Source organism: Haemaphysalis longicornis, unplaced genomic scaffold (assembly GCF_048455015.1).
Source record: "Haemaphysalis longicornis isolate Haplotype H1 unplaced genomic scaffold, Haemaphysalis longicornis Haplotype H1 scaffold_1, whole genome shotgun sequence".
In the NCBI taxonomy this organism is placed as follows: Eukaryota; Metazoa; Arthropoda; class Arachnida; order Ixodida; family Ixodidae; genus Haemaphysalis; species Haemaphysalis longicornis.
Window position 1 is genome coordinate 267223720 of NW_027526203.1, and position 22349 is coordinate 267246068.

A 22349-nucleotide genomic window follows, 5' to 3' on the forward strand; every position below is an offset into this window, starting at 1 on the left:
GGAACCGCCGCTGGCACCACGTCCAGCAGCGCGGGCACAGCGGCTATGGGCGCCAGTGGCTGCTCATTAAGAATACAGCCATAGAGAGTTTGTCTCTCCCGTTCGAACGGGGCTTGAATGGGCCAACGAGTGGCCCCGCCGCCTGCCTATTGATTGTCAATTACGCCGAGGCTCCGACGTCCGCGCAGTGCCGGGCTCTGATTCCCACGTGCAGACCAAAGGTGGTAAGATTTGCCCTAGGGGGACGGAGAAGGGCGCTTTGGCCGCGGGTATTTTACGCATATTTAGCCACGGTGGGTGCGCAGCAAGAACAAACCGCTTTGCGATTTATGCGTCGGGAACTATGTTGGCCACCCAGAGTAAACTAACCGAATCTTGTGGCATCCACACGGAACGTGAAAGTGTTTCACCGTATATAGGCTGAACATACGCTACTATTTATGATTGCTCAACTTTATTTAGTTTTGACGATGCGAGTTAGGGCAGGGCTTAATATCCGACTGCGGCTCTGTTTTAATACTGGCAGCATTAGTGAGGTATTTGGCAAAAAACTTGGAGTGAACATCTATGTGTTCACTTCGCCCAGGGATATTAACGGGATCAGGTCATGCTTGCATTGCGTGGTGCCACAACGCAGACCGAACTTTCGAGCCAATTCGTATGCCGAGATTTCAATTTTCGCTGCATGGATTGGCCATCGGGTGCCTTATGGTGAAGCTAAACCGCATGATTGTCGCAGAGTGTGCTGCGAAGGGTATTTCCGACGCTCTCTGACTCAAGTGTATCGCTTGCTCGCCGTGGGCTAAATGGTGATATCGCGGTTTCCGCTTCAATACCTGACTGCATCCACTAGCATGTAGTCAGCGTAATGACTGGGCGTCTTTTGTCTTCTCTGCTAAATACGGCATGCGATCTTTCAGTACGTCGGAAGCATATTTAGGAAGCGGGTAGTTTGAAGTGTTCCTTTTAATGGAACTTCCTTTGTAATGGACACATTATTTCCCGCTGAACAAAATTGGAGTGCGTTATGAAGGGCCTAGTCATTTTAATACAGCAAAGTTGCGTGCCGTCTTCACAAATCCCTTTAAGAAAGCCCCTGAAGTGTTCTTCTAGCTTAAAAAGTGGGAAGATATCTTTTTGGAGCAGTTTTAGTAGCCCTGTGACTACAACATGTATCTTTAAACACGCTTTATTAATGTTAAAGGCACTTGAAAGGAAATGGATCATATTGTGTGTTTACATAGATGCGACAGTAACGCATCGCATTCATGTAGAGGAGACAACTGCGCTAACAAAGCCCATCCCACAAATTCGTTCTCAGACGGGGTTAGGTTGAGATGGCCGGCGCATCGTGTGAGCCAGACGCGCTATAGGAAATGCGATGCCAGAGCATCGCATCCATGTACACGATACCTAATGCGAAACCAAAAACCTGAGACAAGTCAGCCTTCATCTAGAACTAATGCGCGCAAAATACAATTACACTGCACGGGCAGCAAGTCGACTTTGATGAAGTAATAAACAACTAACAAAGAACCCGTTATGGCATAATTATTTTCTCCCGCTACCATTTGTTGCGTCACAAACTTGCAAAGTGAATCGGCAAAGTTTTTTTAGCGGAAATTGTTAAGACAATTAATACATGCCCTCGCTAATGAGCGCAGAATGCATTTGGCAGCTTCTGGTACGCATACATCCCGATCTCCGCCACTGCCTGGCGCATGGTATATTACGTGCGACTGTCCGAAAAAATTTAAAGAAAATGGGTAAAAGAGATATCGGCGTTGCAAATTTATGAACTAAGGAACCTTCGGCGCTGAACAAAACTGCGATAACGGCATCAGAGAACAATTGCGTTAAAACGAAAACAGTTTGTCTCGCCGCCGGGTACCGGCTTGCGTTATATCCCGGTTTCAGTCGCCATTCTCTTAGTCAGACAATTTTCTGCGAAGAAAATGCGCCGGCTAAATGACATTCACGTATTTTTTCTATTGCCGCTGCACTTACTGTCACAGTTTCGCGCGCTCAGACGCAGCGCAGAACAACAGCGGTTAACTAATCGAGGTGACAAGACCTGCAAAAGGTGAAATGCTAAGGTGACTCTGCCACGACCTGTAGGTCTTCAGGAGACCAAGCAGTAGCACCCGTTTACCATTTTACTACAATCTACCCCTGATATCTCATGTGTTCCTTTGAAGCACATCCGTAGTGCTCCGGCCCGCCACGTAGGTCGCATCAGCACGGCGTCACGCGAGTGGATGTCTTGTGAAGTGCCGCGCCTTTCTCTGCGCAGACCTGTGCGAGACCATGGTGTGCGGTCGAGGACGGCAGTGCGAGCTGAACGATGCCGGCGAGGCGAGCTGCGTCTGCCAGAAGTCATGCAAGAAGAGGCGCAAGCCTGTCTGCGGCTCGGACGGCAACTACTACATCAATCACTGCGAGCTCCACCGGGCTGCCTGTCTCGCTGGAAAGCCGATTGCCATCGACCACCGGGGCAACTGCAACCGTAAGCGCTCGCCTCCAGCGCTTCCTCTCACTGTCGGGCTCCTCTCGCAAGCGCCGCACGGACCGTACACGTCGTTGTTGCAATGGCCACGCGGCAGTGGACAAACCCCCTCGAGCATTCGCCGCCGTTTCAAAGTTGCGCTGACTAAATATTGTTGATGTCGGCCGGCAGATTATCCGCATTTTGATTTGATGGTCCCCGAAAGTCCTTGTGCACACTCAAGTGGGCCTTGGATGTCTTTAGACTACTAGCGCAAGCATGAGCATTCCGATCTGCTTTGTGGCTCCCAGGGATGCTCCTGAAAATTGTACATTACAAAAGAAGAATGAGGTGACGGATTGCCGCGCCCTAACAGTAATAATCGGCGTATTCATGGTAGGTTGTGGCCTTTACTAAACCAGGCTGGCCAATCCTGCTCTGGTGAGGGAGTGCGTTACCGGCAATGGTCGCCGTGGTCAGGCCGCACCCCAAGCGTCATTCTGCAATTCCATCAACACACGGATTTTTTAAAAATCCGGTGAGAATTGTCCTTGTCCGGCACCGGGATTCGAACCACGGTCTTTCTGCACGCGAGGCGGATGCTCTGCCTCTACGCCACCGCGTACATAATGGATGGCAGATAATTAATGGCAGCCTACCATTGTCCTTGAAGAAGAAAGTGTGTGGCAGCTGCATCTTACCGGTACTCCCCTACGGTGCAGAAACTTGGAGGCCCACTAAATGGGTTCAACTTAAATTGAGGACGACTCCGCGAGCAATGGAACGGAAGATGATAGGTATAACGTTAAGGGACAAGAAGAGAGCGGAGTGGTTCAGGCAGGAAAGAAACGCGTGTTAAGGACTTATCAGTAGAAATTAAGACGAAGAAATGGGCGTGGACAGTGCATGTAATGCGAAGGCAAGATAGCCGTTGGTCATTAAGGGTAACAGAGTGGATCCCTAGACAAGGCAAGCGTGGCAGGGGGTGGCAGAAAGTTAGATGGGCAGATGAGATCAAGAAGTTTGCGGAGATAAATTGGTCGCAGTTAGCACAGGACCGGGATTATTGGAGATGAATGGGAGAGGCCTTTGCCCTTCAGCGGGCGTAGATAGGTTGATTATGATGATGATGATGATGATGATGAGCACTAATAAGACCCATAACGGTGTCTGCGGCAGAGTACAGTGCATGGCTAGTGCTCTAGCTGTGCTCTCACATATTTTCTAACTTAATGTTTATTATTGATCGGTGCCTGCCTCAATGGACAATAAATATATTGCTTGCAATTCTCTTGCATCTAGGTCTTCTAGTTGTATTACTCCCTTTCTTAAGATAAAATCAAACATAACATCGCTAATCAGAGTATTTGAAAAACGTTCAAACCATTCCCCTACGCTTTCGTTGGCGTTCCTGACTGCTGGCTTCTTTTTCCGTATTCTTTAAACGTGCCCCGTATTCCTAACCTACGTATTTATGTATGTATGTATGTATATATATATATATATATATATATATATATATATATATATATATATATATATATATATATATATATATATATATATATATATATATATATATATATATATATATATATACAGAAAGAAATGCCGGCAGTCTACAACGCCAAAGAAGGCATAGGGGAATGGTTAGACTATTTTTTACCGTTAGTGACGTTACATTTTTTTAATTACTTACATGAGAAAGAAAGAAAACCACGCGCCCAGAGTGGGGACCCAACCCACGCCTTTCGATTAGATATCGAATGCCTTGCCAATTCGGCTATCTGGGCGACTGTCTTCTCCTTCACTTTCTGGGGTATTTATATTTACCACAACTGTATCCGACGCTTGAGGGTGGTAGCCAGCGCCACTCAGACTACACGGGGAGAAGGGGGCCTTCTTTTCAACCCCCGGGGCGTGACGCGAGCGTTTACAGCCTGTCATAAGCGGGTAACTGGCGGGAAACCCTCTTATGCTACTTTGGCATCAAGGCTGCCAGAACCGAGGCCCTCGCTAAGCTTTCGCATGATAATAGGGTTTGGAAATGAGGGGCTCGTTAGGAAATACAGAAAGAAATGCCGGCAGTCTACAAAGCCAAAGAAGGCATAGGGGAATGGTTAGACTATTTTTTACCGTTAGTGACGTTACATTTTTTTTAATTAATTAGATGAGAAAGAAAGAAAGAAAAACACGCACCCAGAGTGGGGACCAAACCCACGCCTTTCGATTAGATATCGAATGCCTTACCAATTCGGCTATCTGGGCGACTGTGTTCTCCTTCACTTTCTGGGGTATTTATATTTACTACAACTGTATCCGACGCTTGAGGGTGGTAGCCAGCGCCACTCAGACTACACGGGGAGAAGGGGACCTTCTTTTTCTTTCTTTCTTTCTCATGTAATTAATTAAAAAATATATAACGTCACTAATGGTAAAAAATAGTCTAACCGTTCCCCTATGCCTTCTTTGGCGTTGTAGACTGCCGGCATTTCTTTCTGTATTCCCTAATGAGCCCCTCATTTCCAAACCATATATATATATATATATATATATATATATATATATATATCAAGGTTGCAGTCGTCATTGCCAGTGCTATTCGGCTGTTTCCGAGATATTTAATAGTGCCGAATGACGTGTGTGTGTCATGTTTTTTTTTAATACAGTGCTAAATAGGCGAAAATATAAGTCGAGAAAAAATCCGCCGTTTTTCCGGGAGCGGGAGTCGAACCCACATCTCCGCATAACGCGTGCGGTGCGTTAACCAATTACGCTACCCCGCAGCGGCTCCCCTCTCGACTTTTACCGGGGGGGTTTATATTTACAAGTGTTCTGAGGCCGGTCAACTAGCGCCACCCCTCGACTACCGCGGAAGACGTAGAACGTCTTTTTTCCCAGCGGCCGCCACGTAAGACGTGGTCGGAGGTCAGGGTTAGCAATTGGCATATCCGAACTGCTGGAGCCAGAGTCCTCGTAATGCATGTAGCAGAACAGAAAGATACGGGACGAGGGACTCAGTAAGGACACATATCAAGGTTGCAGTCGTCATTGCCAGTGCTATTCGGCTGTTTCCGAGATATTTAATAGTGCCGAATGACGTGTGTTTGTCATGTTTTTTTTTAATACAGTGCTAAATAGGCGAAAATATAAGTCGAGAAAAAATCCGCCGTTTTTCCGGGAGCGGGAGTCGAACCCACATCTCCGCATAACGCGTGCGGTGCGTTAACCAATTACGCTACCCCGCAGCGGCTCCCCTCTCGACTTTTACCGGGGGGGTTTATATTTACAAGTGCTCTGAGGCCGGTCAACTAGCGCCACCCCTCGACTACCGCGGGAGACGTAGAACGTCTTTTTTCCCAGCGGCCGCCACGTAAGACGTGGTCGGAGGTCAGGGTTAGCAATTGGCATATCCGAACTGCTGGAGCCAGAGTCCTCGTAATGCATGTAGCAGAACAGAAAGATACGGGACGAGGGACTCAGTAAGGACACATATCAAGGTTGCAGTCGTCATTGCCAGTGCTATTCGGCTGTTTCCGAGATATTTAATAGTGCCGAATGACGTGTGTTTGTCATGTTTTTTTTAATACAGTGCTAAATAGGCGAAAATATAAGTCGAGAAAAAATCCGCCGTTTTTCCGGGAGCGGGAGTCGAACCCACATCTCCGCATAACGCGTGCGGTGCGTTAACCAATTACGCTACCCCGCAGCGGCTCCCCTCTCGACTTTTACCGGTGGGGTTTATATTTACAAGTGCTCTGAGGCCCTCGTCCCGTATCTTTCTGTTCTGCTATATATATATATATATATATATATATATATATATATATATATATATATATATATATATATATATATATATATATATATATATATATATATATATATATATATAAAACGAATCAGAATGGGAAATGAGGGGCTCGTTGAATTAAGACAGAAACAAGGGTTGGGTAGTCAAGAATGCCTCGGAAAGCAAAGGGGGGAATACGGTAGGTCATTGAAACAGATGAAGAATTTTGAAAGACCGAAAGAAAGTGGAGAAAAAATGCCCACCGGGTCCCACCCGGGGAGGGGGAGACCCGGTGGGGGCTCTGCGGCAGCTGGGCTACCGGTAGGTGGGTGCGGCAGGCTGCTAACGGGACGCGGGGCTTCGGACTTTGCGCGTGACACTACCCAGGAAGCAAGCGTTAGGAGAAAAAAGTTGTCGGCGTGCGTTAACGCGTCAGACTATGCACATTTATTTACAGTCAACATGCTGCATGTCAATCATTTTTTAAGAATTTAAATAAAGCTCCCCCCCCCTTTTTTTTTAGGGAACATCTCGTCCTAATCTAATACGCTGTGCTTCTGGCGCGGACAGGGGTCGAGCACGAGACGTCAACGGAGAAGAACAATTCCACTCAAGCGGAGAGCAAGGCGGAGAAGACAGACATGCCTTCGTCGTGGACCAGTCTGCCCGTGCACGAGGCAAAAGTGCCCACCACCACGGAGTCGGAGGACTCGACGCAGCAGGACTGCACGCAACAGGAGTACGACTTCATGAAGGAGAATCTGCTCCTCTACAACAATGCCAAGATGACAGATAACAAGAAGACAGGTGAGCAGTCTTCCTCTGACCCAGTGTGCAGGTTGATTCGAAGGGGAGGCAGGCAGGAAGGCAAGCGGGTGCACCACAGGCACTGTTCACAAAGCATTTGGTGGCGTCTTGGTAAATGCTGCCGCAGAAGGCAGCACACCCCAAGGCAAACCAAAGCTGCTTTGTGGACCCTTTTTAAGTTCTTTACCAAGAAACTTAAGCCACGACCTTAAAAAAATATCACTTAATTTTTTTATTTGCGAAAAGGTGAATGGAACTCTCGGCACTGAAATATGTTTTTGTATCGGCTAGTTAGGCTGATGAGCAGAGGTGCGACATAAAGGAGCTCCGCGTCAGGCGTTTTAAAAAAGCTTTCAAAGTAAGGTAGGGTGCTGGATTTAAAAAAATGACCTGTGAAAAAAAATTAACAGATTGAATAACGTCAACGTATCACTCTTATACTTCCTTTTTGTCCCAGGTGTGGAGCTTCAAGTCTTCCTGTAACCTGTGCGAGATATTGGCAGATAAAAGCAGATTATTTCTTTTTGTTCTAGGAGGCCTCGGGGACATAATCAAGGAAAGCGTCGCTCTGATGACTTAAGCCCGTAATCTTGCGACGAAGCAGGCTTAATTCAACTAAGCTGCTTTTCTAGAAGAGAAGGAGCCTTTGCTGATCACTAATAAGACGTAATTCTTTACGGCGCGTCACGATCTCCCGTTTTATTACTTCCACGTATACGTTTAGGTAACGGTTCCACGTCAGCACGAGGTCATCTCGTACAGCGGTCTTGGCGTTCTCAGTCTTTTTTTTAAAAAAGAACATCAGTTACAGCGTGAACAATAAAGCCCACCGACAACTTCGGAAAGCTCTGGAAGAAATAAAAATGAATATCAAGCAACTAGCAAAACGGGTGAGACACAATTCATGGCCAACTAAAACGTGGGCACTTATTTTACTCCGGGTGTTCTACCGTTAATAATCATCTGCGTGGAAATATACTTACGCGAACATATTTTGAACATAGTAAAAAAGCTTAAAGACTGGCAAGCGGCAAGAACTTAGAGTAGTAAGTGGTGAATGTCACAAGCGACACAGGTGCCTATGTACGAACATTCTTACAGTTTAGTTATCTATCTATCTACCTACTTATTCATTCTTTAAAAATAATGCATGCAGCATGGCTGTCCAGGAAGGATAGGATTACAAAAGGTGAATCGTCAAAGCACTTTCAAGGGCACCAAAACTCGTACATTTCACAGTAGAGGTGGGCAAACAATTCCACCGTTCAATCTTATACTGGGCTCATTAAGGCACGACAAGTTTTATTTCATGAAGGCAATATAAGCATACTGGGCTCATGAAGGCACGACAAGTTTTATTTCATGAAGGCAATATAAACATATTAGCAAACAGACGAGGGTCCCAGTCAGTAGACTGAAGAAGCAAGCAGGTCATTTTGCGAAATTAAGCTGGCCAAGCAAATGCTCAGTCTCGATCGAAAGATAAGGCGAACCAATCTGTTTCAAGAGCAAAATGAGTATAATGCTTTTCACATGCACTGAACCAGCAACATAATAATACTCTTTTTTGTTTTCGGTAGGTAACATCCCGATCGCTGTTTACCGCGCTTTAGTGGCTGCATCCTTTTAAAGACGATGGTCTTTCTTGGGCTACCTGAACCAGAAGACTTTGGTCTGTCTGTCTGTCTGTCTGTCTGTCTGTCTGTCTGTCTGCACCTTCAGACTTATGAGTATGTCACTATTGGGCCACCAGTAAGTCACGCGACCCACTGGTAGACCACGTGACCCGCGGTATATAAGAGAGGAAGGAAGCAAGCTGTAAAAAAAGAGGAGGGAGAGTGGGGGAAGACGGAGTGAGAAAAGGGAAGGATATGAGGAGGAAGAGGGCCATATTAAGTGGAGAAGAGTGAGGATAGGAGGAGAGGGTGTAAGATATAGATATAAAGGCGGAGAGGGGAGTGGAAGAGAGAGGAAAAGGGGAGGCTTGACGAGAAGAATACGACAGAAATTAAGAAAGAGGAGTAAATTAAGTAGGAGAAAAGAGAGGTAATGGAGGGGAAGAGGGAAGTAGAGAAGAGCCAGGATAGGAGGGGTGGAAAAACCTTCTCTCTCTAGGTGGCGCTGGGTGGATATAGGGGAAGGGGGATGGAGAAGGGAAGTATATGAGAGGGAGGAGGAGGGAAAGAAAGATGGGAGGGGTACACAGAGGGGGAGTGGGGGAAAGCAGATGGGAAAGGCAGTGGAGCAGGTAGAGGAGAGGGCGGTGGAGGGGAAGTTATCAAGCACTGGCAGCAGACACGCAATCACGTTTTGATGTCACTTGCAGTGAAGTACGCAGATACGCGGCCACTTTTTGCTTCCGTCATCTTCAGTCTGATTCAACAAACCGCAGCGTTTCGTTCCCCTCACCCTGCTTCGTAATCATCACGCGCAGGCAACGAGTACCTGGTGAGCATCATGTTCTCGCACTACGACCACAACCACAACGGGCTGCTCGAGGCAGAGGAGCTGTGGAAGGCCGGCGAGGAGGACCGGCTCGGCCAGCTGTCCACCGTCTGCATCCTGGCCGACATGCTGCTCTTCGACGACGCCAACCACGACGGCCGACTCAACATCAATGAATTCTATCTTGCCTTTAGTAAGTTATACAGTAAGTGTGCCCCCGCTCGCTATTCCCTCTCCTCTCTTGCCGCGCTCGGTATGCCACACGACAGGGCCCGATACAAGCGCTCGACTGCTCTTGCGCGCGGCTACTTTCACTCCATTTGTTGAATCTCGGGTCTCCGACATACCAGGCGCGTTCGTGCACGCTGTTTTCCGTTGCCCGACCTCCTGTAGCCTGCACGCCAGGAACGGCGCATCAACCACTCTCACACTGAGCGTGGTATACGTCTGAGGAGCGGTAGGGCCAACGAGCGAAAGAGGCGGAAAATGGCAGCACCTATGCGGGAGTTATCGGCCACCCCAAGAGAGACATTTCTACTGAAAATCAAATGTGGTTAGTGCGAACTCACCGTGACGCACATCATAGACGCGCAGCGCATCTCGTATCACTTAATTAAGCTCTATAAACGGGATGAGAGGCGAAAGGAGGATGACATATGAGACTCAGGGACTTCCCCGCACACTTCAAATCATATTGACCAGCCTGTAAGATTGCCTGATGGCGGCAAAAGGAACCGGAAAATAAGGAGGATGGTGAGCTTCGAAGACGAACTAAAAGGTCCACACAAAATTGCGACTCTCTTCTGTTGATAACATCATCATAAAATTTCTATAATATGGTATACACAATTACAGCAGACTGATTGTCGGCGGTAAGAGCCCGGTAAGCTGTAAGAGCCTTAGAGCCCGGTACATCGCACCATCTTTACGAGATTCTTGTAAAGGTCTGACGTCTTCGCATTCAGGGGAGCATCGTCGTTAAAAACGCCAAAATTTGTGGCAAATACGGGCCCCCCGACATCTAAGAAGCACTCAGCATTTTGCTGAGTGCTTTGTGCTGAATGTCGGATTACCTTCGAATAATCCCCTGGGCCGTATTTAAGCCCTCTCAAGCCAGTATCGAACCCATAAGCTCACAGCCAACAAAGACAATGCGCCGTACCATGTTTTATCAAGTCTATTCAGTGATGACTGAACTGTAGGTGTCCGTTGGACAACGCCTTTTTGCTTATATTCAGCATGCTGACTCTTCATTTTTACTACTCCCCACAAACAGCACGAATTACCAATGGCAACACTGTTTACCGTCTAAAATGAGTGTAGAGAGTTATTAATGGTCCAAAGTTGGGAATAAATCGAGGCTGTACGTTGTCTGCGCGGTCCCTTTAAATATGTCATGCTAGTGTACCAGTAGCTAAGCCGACATAGCTCGAGTTATCAGTAAAGAGTAGAAGCACTTGGTAAAACACTTCAAGATAAAGTAGCTTATTTTTAGCCGGTCATTAAAAAGATACAGAGGCAAAAATCTTAAAGAACGCGGAACATTAAGAGAGAGAAGGAAACTAAGAAAACGGACAATTAACTTAGCTCGCGAAAGCAACAAAGACGTTGTCATCGAAGTCACCACCTCCGCGCTTGTACGTGTTTGCTGAAAACCTGACATCGTGCATGCGTCAGTATTGTCGAGTGGACGCAGTATAAAATCTAAACCCTACCGGTACGTTTGGTGTACCACAATAACGCGTGATCCCTGGTGCGTGTCTCTTCTTCTCCCCTTTTCCCCTCGACAGGCGTCTCTGTTGTGTCGCTGGATAAGTCTCTCGAGGTAAACCACGTGACGGCTCGTGTCGGTGACAATGTGGAAATCAAGTGCGACGTCACCGGTACTCCTCCTCCCCCGATCGTGTGGCGCCGCAATAACATGGACCTGTCTTCCCTCAGCGAGGACGAAATCAAGGTATTTTTTTCACATTGCCCATTCGAGGAAACCAATGTCCGTATCAATATTCTGTAACTTCCCACGGACGTTTCCCTAGCTGGCATACTGAAGCAGCCCTGCGCAAACATTGGCTAAATTCTCCCCGTGCATTTTACAATCAACGTCTCCGCTGTACGCCATAGCGGTCAGGGATAAATGTCAGCCGGCAAATTTACGTTGTCATGCTATGGAGAAAAAGTTGGACCCTGACAGACTTTGCATTGCTTAAAAAATTCAAGTTGGTTCATTGAAGGACAGCTTTGTCCCAATAAGAATAGCACCAATATAATCGCAAACTTTAAAGAAATCTAAATATTCAAGTTGTGACCACACCCCATCTATTTTCTGCGTGGTCTCTATGACGTCAGGTGATCTTGTTTGTCCGATTGGCTGCAGCCGACCAAAGCCCCCACCAAGAACCACTACTGTGTTTTTGTAGTGGAGTCTATAGTTTCCGCTTGATTGCATCACATGAATGCTAACGTGCTGTTAGCACGCTAATAATTAAGATTTTAGTGTTTCCCGCTATCCCGCCACTGCGCCTGCTATTGCGTCTCTGCTGACGTCATGCAGCGCGAAACTCAAAAGTTTAAGTTTTCAGCGATTTAATTCGTATTTTTTTTTTAATTTTTAAACGCCTTTTGTGGTTTGAATGGAGCTGAGTGAGCTGAGCTGGATCGAACAAGGGTTGTGTTTTGTCTTCAGGATAGGCATCTTCCCAAGGCTGTTTTCAGCAATGCTGTCCGCGCATTCATTTATCTTCTCTCATCAGCTCATCTCTCATCTCCACCCATCTTTGCTGGCTTTTTTCGTCTTCCCGACGAAAAAGGGCGACATGGAGGGGGTGTGTTAGCGGAGTAATTGATACTTGCCCGCGTTTTGTAATATTTTTTTTCTTGGCACTATTTGGACTGGCGAAGCTGTGAACTCGATTTTTTTATGACCAGCCACGTACAAAAAGCGCGTTCATTTGGAAACCTTCACTCGTGTGCTCAGAGTAAACAACTCACTTAAATCGTAGATGGGTGGGCAAAATATTTTTTTTAACATTCCACCCGCACGCACGCTCACTCGCGTATGCATGCTTGCGCTGACGCGCGAGCATTAAATATTCAAGCCTGAAACTTTTTTTCTTCGTCGCTAATTCCACGCCGACTGCTTCACGGCAGCATCTAAGCTCTGAAAATATTTTTCGCGCAGTAATTTTGGCGATAATTTATTTTAAACTTCTTAGTGTATAACGTTAAAATGCGAAGGTCGTTGTGCCGGAACCTGCTATCATTTATTCAAGGGGGCATATATTCCCTCCAGAAAGCACTGAAGTATTATTCGCAAAAAAAATATAGCGTTTTACGGCAGATATTGTTTGTCCCGTGAAAATATAAATATATTATATTTAAGAATATCGTTGCACTGTTCCTTTGTGTGCGTACGCAATTGATAACGTTTGTTGGGATTCTGTAATGCAACCGGGCAGCCGTACGCTTTCTATAGACCCCGCCCCTGCCACACTTTTTTTTTTTTTTTGCTACCTGTGTTGAGGACAAATCTCCCTCACTCCACGAGTTACGCATTATGCGTGATAAATCAAGCAGCGTTAGGTGACCAGTCTCTTGTGCGCTACTTTGGAAATGTTGTGTTCCCATTCATTTTCCCGTTTTTTTTTTTTTTTTGCTTCACTCTGTAAAGCTTGTTTCACCTTACTATTTGTCATTGGAGGGTGAAGCATGCTTTCAGTACTTTTTCGTGCGTACTTTTTTCAAGAATACCTTGGCTCCATTCCGTCGCAACACTCACAACCGGCCAATCACCCTTTCCAGAAACGGAAGTCCAGTGAATGTCGACGCCTAGCAACTGATCAAACTAAAAAATATTACCTGCTCTGTTAGACGGCGCTATGCAAAACGGCATGCTCGAACTGCGAGTAATACCGCAGCGTCTCATGTAGACACTTTCTGTCAAAACATATGCTTGGCTTCGTCATTCGACGAATTCATTCGTTTGACCACCGCTATCGGTTATTTAAGTACATTGTGGGGCAGCCTACCTACAGAAAGGTTTAGAGGTGCGACGATTTCTTCACTGCTTGAGCACTTACATACCCAGCTTTCTCGCTCAAAATTACAACCTCTCGGAAACCTAGCAAAACCACTGTAGGAAAATGATATTTGGCATAAAGCTAGAAGCCAACGTGAAGATTAAAACGCTAAAAGAACATTTCAGGTTTCTGACTATTTGTTTGTGTAATTCGCTGTCAAATCTAACTCCCCATGCATTTCTATGGGATAGTTCCCATGGCTCAGGAACCCAGTCGTGCAACGTGCGCCACTTGAAACTGTGCACAAAGCAAGTATTCACCCCAAATATTAGCTGTGCAAAAGTACTTTTCATTTCGCTAAAAAATTGCAGAGTAATCACTGTTGAAAGGACTGCCATGAACGGGAAAGCTGCACATGATCGGGCTTATATTTCACAGGCACGGTCATTTTCAAGGTGCAGGCAAACCCTACACTCTAAGAAGTCCCCGTAGGGCGTCTTCACCACAATGCACCAAAATGACCAATCAAAGTTGCCTAGAATGTGAATTCGGTGAATTACGGGGACGATCATTCAATTTGAGTGAAAAAAGGGCATCTGCGCTGGCACATTTCGCAATATAAAATGCCGTGCACGACTTGCGTGTTGACCTGGGCACATGGATTTGTTCAGTCAAATCATATCTTGGCCTTTGCTATTCAGCGAATTCGCATGGTAGGCCACTTCGATTGGTCATTCTGGAGTACTGTGGTGAAGACGCCATACGGGGACTTATTAGAGTGTGTGGGACATACATTCAGGCTTGTGGGTGACTGCCCCGAATTCTGAAACATCTTGGCAGGTCGGTATCCACGGAATCAATTCAATTTCAATTCAATTCAATTTATTCAGCATTCTCAACAGAGAACAACAAGAATGCTAGGGCAAGAACAAAAAGCCGCCATACAGCAGCTTGACAAAGGTCCTTGCCCCTGAGTTTGACAATGGGCACATTGGCAACGAGCACTGAACACACAAGAAATGAAACCAAAAATTTCTAAATAGACAACTAGCAACTAAATATACAGGAATACATAGTTCTACATAAACAAGGATACCAGGATATACAAGTACAAAAGGAATTTCACATCAATTTCCTCAAACAGAAATTACACAAACTCTAAAGACTGGCGACAAACAAAATTAACGCTTTAACATCACGCAGAACGCAATGTGCAATATATTAGAGTATCGTTAGCCAAATACTCTAGAAAAAATGGTTATAGGTTACAAAAATAATTCCTCAATTCTTTAAGGTTGTAATTTGTTATATGTTTATATTCATTAAGAGTGTGTGGCAAGTTGTGCTGCAGTGACTGCAATTTATAGTTATTACGAAATTTAGGTATGGACCAGATATCACTATTCCGCGTACACAACGTGCTTGTTCTATGCTTAAGGGAGGCTATGGTCGTCAAAAAATGTTTAAGAGAATCGGAACTAAAATAAAATGCGCGTAAAATTCGAAACCGGTACATGTGTTCTACTTTGACTAAATTGAGGTCTTTGAAGGCTGTGTCGGTTGAAGCGAGATATTCCAGGTTAGCAATGTGGCGGACAATTTTCTTTTGAAACATAAAAATTTTGTTAATATTCGTTTTGCTTGTCGTTGCCCATACCAAACTGCAATAGTTAATATGCGACATAAACAAAGCATGGTAAATTTGAATCTTCGCCTTCACAGGCAAAAGCCGTCTACAGCGAGATAACACTCCGGTAACTTGAGCGAGCTTTTTACAGATAGTTACTACATGTGAATCCCAGTTCAGATGAGAAGTAAAATTAATTCCTAGAATTTTGTGTTCATGGGTAATGCAAATTTCATTTCCATCGTATTCAAGGACATGATTAAGTTGTACTGGTTTATTCTTTGCCCGAAATATCATAACTTTTGTTTTATTGGAATTGATTTTTATGCGATTTATTTCTGACCAAATAGAAAGCTTGCGTAATATTTCATTACATTTCATTGCTAAGGTATTAACATCAGGCCCAGAGATTAATATACTACTATCGTCTGCATAAATTACAAATTTTACGGTGGCATCAATATTCACGATGTCATTAATGTACACATTAAATAGAAGCGGGCCCAATACGCTTCCTTGGGGTACGCCATGTATGACCGGTAAATAAGAAGATTTGTAACTGTTCAACTGAACAAATTGTTTTCTGTTGTTTAGATAGGATTTCATCAACGCGAGAGGTATACCACGAATTCCACTTAATAATAGCTTATCCAATAAAATGCAATGGTTCAGATGGTCAAATGCTTTACTGAAGTCTATAAAGATACCAAGAGTAAAAAGATTGTTTTCAATGTTTTCTAATACGTGTTCTTTAAGTGTAAGTAAAGCTGTTTCCGTTGATTTTCCTTTTGTGAAACCAAATTGTGCATCTGATAACATATTTTTAACATCAAAGAATTTTGATATGCGAGTAAACAATATTTTTTCTAGACCCTTAGAAAATACTGGGAGGACCGATATTGGTCGATAATTGGAGGGGTTATTTGGATCACCGCTCTTGAAAAGTATAGTCACCCTTGATTTTTTCATATCATCTGGAAATACGCCTGACTGAATAATCAAATTAAAAATATGAGTTAAAACAGCAGTGATAAGCGGCAAAACGTATTTTACTGGTTTTATTTGTATGCCGTCTGCGTCTAACGCTTTACTATTGTTCAAAGCCATAAATGTTCTGTATATTTCTATTTCATTCGTTGGATCCAGAAATATGCTATCAGCAGGGGTATTTGGCAGTGTTTCTACAGATGGCCCGGCAGAGACGGGCACACCAACATTCGTGAAATGACTATTAAAATGCTCGGCAAGTGCTACGCCGGACAACTCGCAGTTATTGTGAATTATCTTTGTGGCCGAAAGGCTTTTCCGTTGGCGTCCTAAGACGTCATTTATCAGCTTCCAAACAGCGTCAGGGTGTTTTTGCTTGATATAAAAAAAAAGTTGTTGGTAGTAGGCAGTCTTTGCGGCTCTAAGTTCAGCATTTAATTTGTTTCTAGTTTTTTTAAACTTTGAAAGATCTCCCGGCAATCGGGTGCGCAAGAAGGTTTGAAAAAGCTTGTTTTTGTTCCGTGTCAATGCTAGCATTGAGGGCGTAACCCATGGTTTTTTTATTCTTTTTGACTGCTTTATCTTTCTTAAGGGAAAATTTGCTGTGTATATTTCTACGAACGCAGCGATAAACTTCGAGTAGGCCGTAGTTGCATCTGTTATTTCAAACAAGTAAGACCAGTCGTATGCACTTATGTCTTGTTTGAAGGATTCCAGTGAGCAATCAGTTATGTGTTGTATGGTCAACGGCTCATCTCGATGATGCCTAGTTTTGCCTTCAGTGTAAGACATAAAAATAGGACAATGGTCACTGACGTCTGATGAAATTGTACCGGCTTCAAGAACGAGAGTATCGATATTTGCGATTAAAAGATCAAGGCAACTGCAGGTGGTTTGTGTTACGCGGGTAGGCGTATTAATTACGTTAACAAAACCGGCAGAGCATAACCTGTTTGTGAAGTCATGTACATTAGGGTTACTGTCAAGAATATTTATATTAAAATCACCTCCGCAAACTAACCGATATTTATTTGAGGAGACGTATTCCAGAAAACCTTCGAAGAAATCGAGAAACCGCAAAATATTTCCATTTGGAGGCCGGTATACGTTCATAAAAACGTTCATAAATACGTTCATCAAACATCATAAATCAAATATCATTCGCTGTAACTACCCTTCATGTTTTCCCATGCTTCCAGTCCGTAGCACTAGGCAATACGTTCTACAATTTTATTTATTTATTCACTTTGTGATAGCATGCGACAACTCTGGAAATCGCAATGTTTGGTTGACAAATATCTCATTGCCGTTCAAACATTTGCACAGAACAACTTTCCGGGCTAAGTTCTAGGGAACGTATAATCTCTTTTTTTTTTTCGAACGCAAGCCGAAGTTACTCTTGGTTATCGAGCACGCTGTAGTGGAGGGCAACGGTTGAATTTAAACCCCTCGGGAGTTTTTTACGTGTGCCTAAATGTCGACAATGGACATTTTTGAGTTGTGCCTGCATGACAAAAACGGTCGCCGTGGCTGGGGATCGAACCTTTGACCTTGAGTTTAGCAGCGTAACGCCTCAGCCATGGAGCCGCCATGGCGGGTAGATGAAGAGGTGAATAAAACGTTAATCCGTCGGAACCGGCTCCGCACCTTGACGCTCTCTGTGAAACTGGAAATTCCACCAACGAGACAATACAACTACCCGGTTTTCACACCGTATTGAGAAAGCCTGCATTGCTTAAGACTTTGCATAAATATTTCATAAAGAAATACATCTAGCTAGATTAGCAGTGGCGCAAACCAATACGATGCCTTAACACCGACACCAGAAATAAAATGTTTAAATACATAATGCGAAATTATGTAAATATTGACGCGAACTATGCCTCCTATTTTGTTTACTTGTGTGTTTTGTTGCCAGAGTCTGGCTGCACCTAAATGTCGTATCTATGTTGGAAGCGAAGTCCATGCTTCCCGCACAGGCTATCTTATTTGATAGGGACAGTGTTGCACCTTGCCGTCACTTGACTAGAATGCGCTTCTTTGTTCTCGATGTAAGGCCGGGTTCAGACTGCTGCCGTAACTGTCGTAATGACTTTAAGGAATGACGTCATTTCACGTCTCAGCCAACCGAACGGCGTGACAAGCCGTTTTTTTTACGTCCATCGATCCTGATATGGCTTTTGCGTCGGTAGTCTGAACGCAACCTAATTCGACTGTCCCAAAAAGTATAGCGCACAGAAAGAAATACTCGCAGGGCAGACGCCGCGGCATTCGATTCGCCGCCACTCCCCTTCGCACGTCACTCTGTTGGCTGCTCCTTCGCCGCGCGTGTATTACTTGACTTAGCGGAGCACAAGTTCGCTCCAATAAACTTTTCTTCCTCGAAGAAACCTGCGTCGTCATTGGCTACGGGACAATATATACGACGGGTATTAAAAATGTGCAACTGACTTTTGTGGGACTCAGATTCGCCAGACACCTATTTAGTGAGTCAGAAACTGTGTACAAACCAGTGCGCACAGTGTATTCCTAAGTAGTGTCCCCGTTAGTGACAGTTTTATATCTGCACAGTAGTCCTGTATTGTTATTCGTCCAGGTTGTGGGATTCTACGTCTCGCACACTAGTTATTTCCCACCCCGCAGCCATCCGCACTCAGCAAACATGCCTTGCGAGCGGCGGCTGCGGACGAGTCCGTTGTTTGCGGAGACAGACAAAGGCAGGGGCGACAGGGCAAAATACCAATGGCAGCATTTATTGCAAAGTGCAAATCAAATACACTGCATACAACTGATCGTAGGCCATAACGGTAACATTGGGAGCGAGGCATTAAACAACGCTAGAGATCGAGATGGTTCGACTCACCGATGGGATACCGGAGTAGCGGGGCGCCGCGCGTGCGAGCGAAGGTGCAGTCTCCGAGTTCGCCCGGAAGCGTCCGTTTGTGGCGCGTTCCCCAGGTCCTGACAAGCGCGCCGAAACGTCCGCGCGCTACCGCATCCCCAAGACAAGAGAGCGTCCTCTTGTCATACGACAACCCACCAGACCTCGCCATTTGATGAGAACTGGTTCTCTGGTAAGGCAGAGGGGAAAAGGGTCAACGCCTCCACCCTGGCGACAACTAACCCTCCGGTCGCTGGCGCCCTCCCGTATGGTTCCCGTCGCGCGAGCGAGGCGCATTGTGGAAGGCCGGCCGCGATGGGAAGCTAGCCAGAAAGGGGTTCCCGTGAAAGTCGCGATCCCCACAAGGTCTAAAGAGATTCACAAGGAAACTGGAGCAAGCTGGAAGAAATACACTTATTGTAAGCACGTAACGAAGCCTCAAGCCACGAGAAGTGATAAGGCAAAGAATAAAAATTAGTATGGGATGGTATAAATTCGGGAAAAACTCCCACTTAGGAACATATAAAATAGGTCTTGTGTTTGCATAAAAAAAACTTCAAGCGTGCTGTCAATGCATAGAGACGCTCCTTACCTATGTGGCAGCCGAAGCATGAGAGGGGAGGCGGAAATAATGGTCCACACAAAATCGGAAATCTACAAGAGCCGCGCGCTGCTTGCCGCCATGTTGTAAACAGCTGCTCGTATCGCGAAAGCGATATGCAAGCACCACAGCGGACAATACGGCGAGTAGGGCATGTATCTTTCCGTATTGGGCGTATTTGCCAAAAGCTGACCGAAGGGGAGGTTGGAACGTTCCAAGCACGTCACTAGAAGGCGCACACCGTCATACGTCTGCGCATATTGTCGAACGATATGGGGACCGTTGACACCACACTTCCCAGCCGCCTTTTTGAGGCGCTGTGACAATTTTTGCACATAAGGGACCAGCGCGACAGCTGAGTCTCGCACAGCGCGGGCTGTGGTGGTCCCTGATGTGCACCAACTGTCGCACCGCCTCAAGGAGGCGGCTGGGAAGTGTGGTGTCAACGTCGTTTCCGCTGCCCCGGGCTGGTTGTCATAAATGTGTAACATCGTGAACAAGGACAGTAAAGAAGCAGGTTGTCAGAGGAAGCACGCAGGTCGGTTCATCAACTGCAAGGTTGGCGTGGTATAGAAGACACCATTGCCTTGTGGCAAATGCTACATCAGACAAACGGGGTGGTGCGTAAACTACCGACGGCGAGAGCACCGAGCAGCAGTACAATCAGTTGCGGGAATTGGACATTCGGCCGATCACTGTCGCCACTGCAAGTGTATTCCAGAGTTGGAAAACACTATATTCTTGCACAGCTTCTGTGTGCAAACAGGTGGAGAAATATTCGAGACATACAAAATCAACAATGAGGCATAGAGGGGAGTTAGCATCCTTTCGCTGGCACTGTCAAAAAAGAACTCAGTTATCTAAAGAAAAATGGACATAGTAATGCGATGTGCGCAGAATCATGGTTTTCGGGTTCCGGCGAGTTTACGGTTCATACGCACCTCTTCATGAGATTGATCCCAAGTGCACATTCAGAATGCCACCTGGGCTTAGCAAGCGCGAGGAAGCCATTCTGCATAGTCTGCGCTTGAATGTGGCCTACACGGGACATTACCTGTACAAAATCCAGCAGGCATCTTCACCTCTTTGCTCCAAATGTGACTCACGAGAAGACATCCATCATGTTATATGCGTGTGTCCAAAGTACACCGTGCACAGACAGAAACTCATATTATCTTTGTGCAAGCAGCTTGGTGCGGGACTTGAGCTGAGGGCTGTTTTGGGTCCATGGTCGGGTCCCAGTCAGGCTGCGCGTGCAATCAAAGCTCTTTTGGAGTTTCTTCGGAGCACAGAACTGGACAGAGTTTTGTGATTGAAAATTTTGGCCGCACTAAATGACATCATTTCGTTTTCACATTTTTTTTCTCTCTCTTTTTTTTCTTTTTGTTTTCCTTCTCTCATCTAGCGTAGCAAGCCAGCCCGACGGCTCGGCTAACATCGCTGGTTTTTCATTAAAGTTATTCTCTCTCTCTCTCTCTTCTCTAATTTCAGTTGAGGTCTCCTATCCTCATTCTGCTCTGGTGTTCGTGTCTTTTTTGCGCTAGAAAACATTTCTCTTATTTTTGTTCTCTGCCTATCATTCTTTTTACAATTCTAGAGTACGCACTTTTGACTGGACACCCTTTCCCAAACCCTGTCCAATCTCCCTCCCTGGGTAAACGTCATACTCTAGATATGAAGAGGAAGAAGAAAGTTCAGCACGAGCACCTCATTGTAGGGATTCGCAATGGAATTCGAGGAATTACCTGCAGAGGTGATTCTAAAGTTATGCTCAGATCTGCCTCAGAATTCTCTTGAAGTAATCGCCCGAGTGTCTCAGCGATGGATGCAGCTGACCTTAGACCCGTCTTTATTCACCGTGGTCTGCATCTACCCTGGGCATGTCGACAACCCGAAGCAAACGCGGAAAATCCTCGAGCACGCCACCACGCTGCGCACACTGCTGATCACCACGAAAGATGTAGTCACTTCAGCGTCAACAGGACTGAGGTTCCTTAAGTGCCCGTGGATTCCGGGAAGTGTGCTCCCGCATCGCTTCATGCCTGCCATTTTTGAACAATGCAAGTCCCTTGCGACCATCATCCCCTGGGGTCATCGCAAGCTCGTAGCGAACGACGTCCGCATGTCAGCGATGCTCAAGTCTCTCAAGAGTCTCGTGACCTCGGATCATATAAACATTCGACGCGACGTTCTGCGCCAAATATGTTGAAGCTGCCCTCGACTTGAACGTGCGGAGCTCAACTTCGAGAATATTTCTTGAATTGAAAGCTCGGACGATATCTAGGGCCTCATCCACCTTCGTTCTTTATTAGTGAGTATTATCTCAAAGGCCGCATTGGTTCATGTTTCACAGAGCTGCCCGAGCCTCGAAACACTCGAAATCGGGAACCCATGGAACGGAAATGGCATCAGCATGGTCCAGGCTCTTCAGGGTTTCGCGCAGCTTAGGTCACTGATAAGGATCTACGATTGTGGACAAGAGGGGCTGAACCAACATTTTTGTACGCCCCCGTTGCTGGAGCGCTTCGACTATCTCCATCTGGTCATGGACGAAGGGCAATTTACTCAGCAGATCCGGATCTTCAGGGAGACACTGCAGCATGTCCACATCGACGTAAGCATGCTTCCGAACGAATTCCTCGCTTACTGTTTTGATGCAACAAGCTGGGCTATGTACAGGTGCGTGGAGTAAGAGACAAAAGCATTG

General features: G+C 45.7%; 1 protein-coding gene across 2 annotated transcripts in view; it reads left to right on the forward strand.

Annotated features, from left to right (window-relative positions):
• Positions 1-22349, forward strand: part of LOC144145473 (follistatin-related protein 5-like) — a 481029-nt gene that overhangs the window by 411871 nt on the left and 46809 nt on the right. The window contains exons 4-7 of one of the 2 annotated variants that reach the window (XM_077677106.1): positions 2294-2506; positions 6849-7085; positions 9520-9735; positions 11321-11487. In XM_077677106.1, coding sequence (XP_077533232.1) covers positions 2294-2506; positions 6849-7085; positions 9520-9735; positions 11321-11487 — 833 coding nt within the window. The remainder of the gene's footprint in view (positions 1-2293; positions 2507-6848; positions 7086-9519; positions 9736-11320; positions 11488-22349) is intronic. The other variant, XM_077677115.1, reaches the window with a different exon arrangement.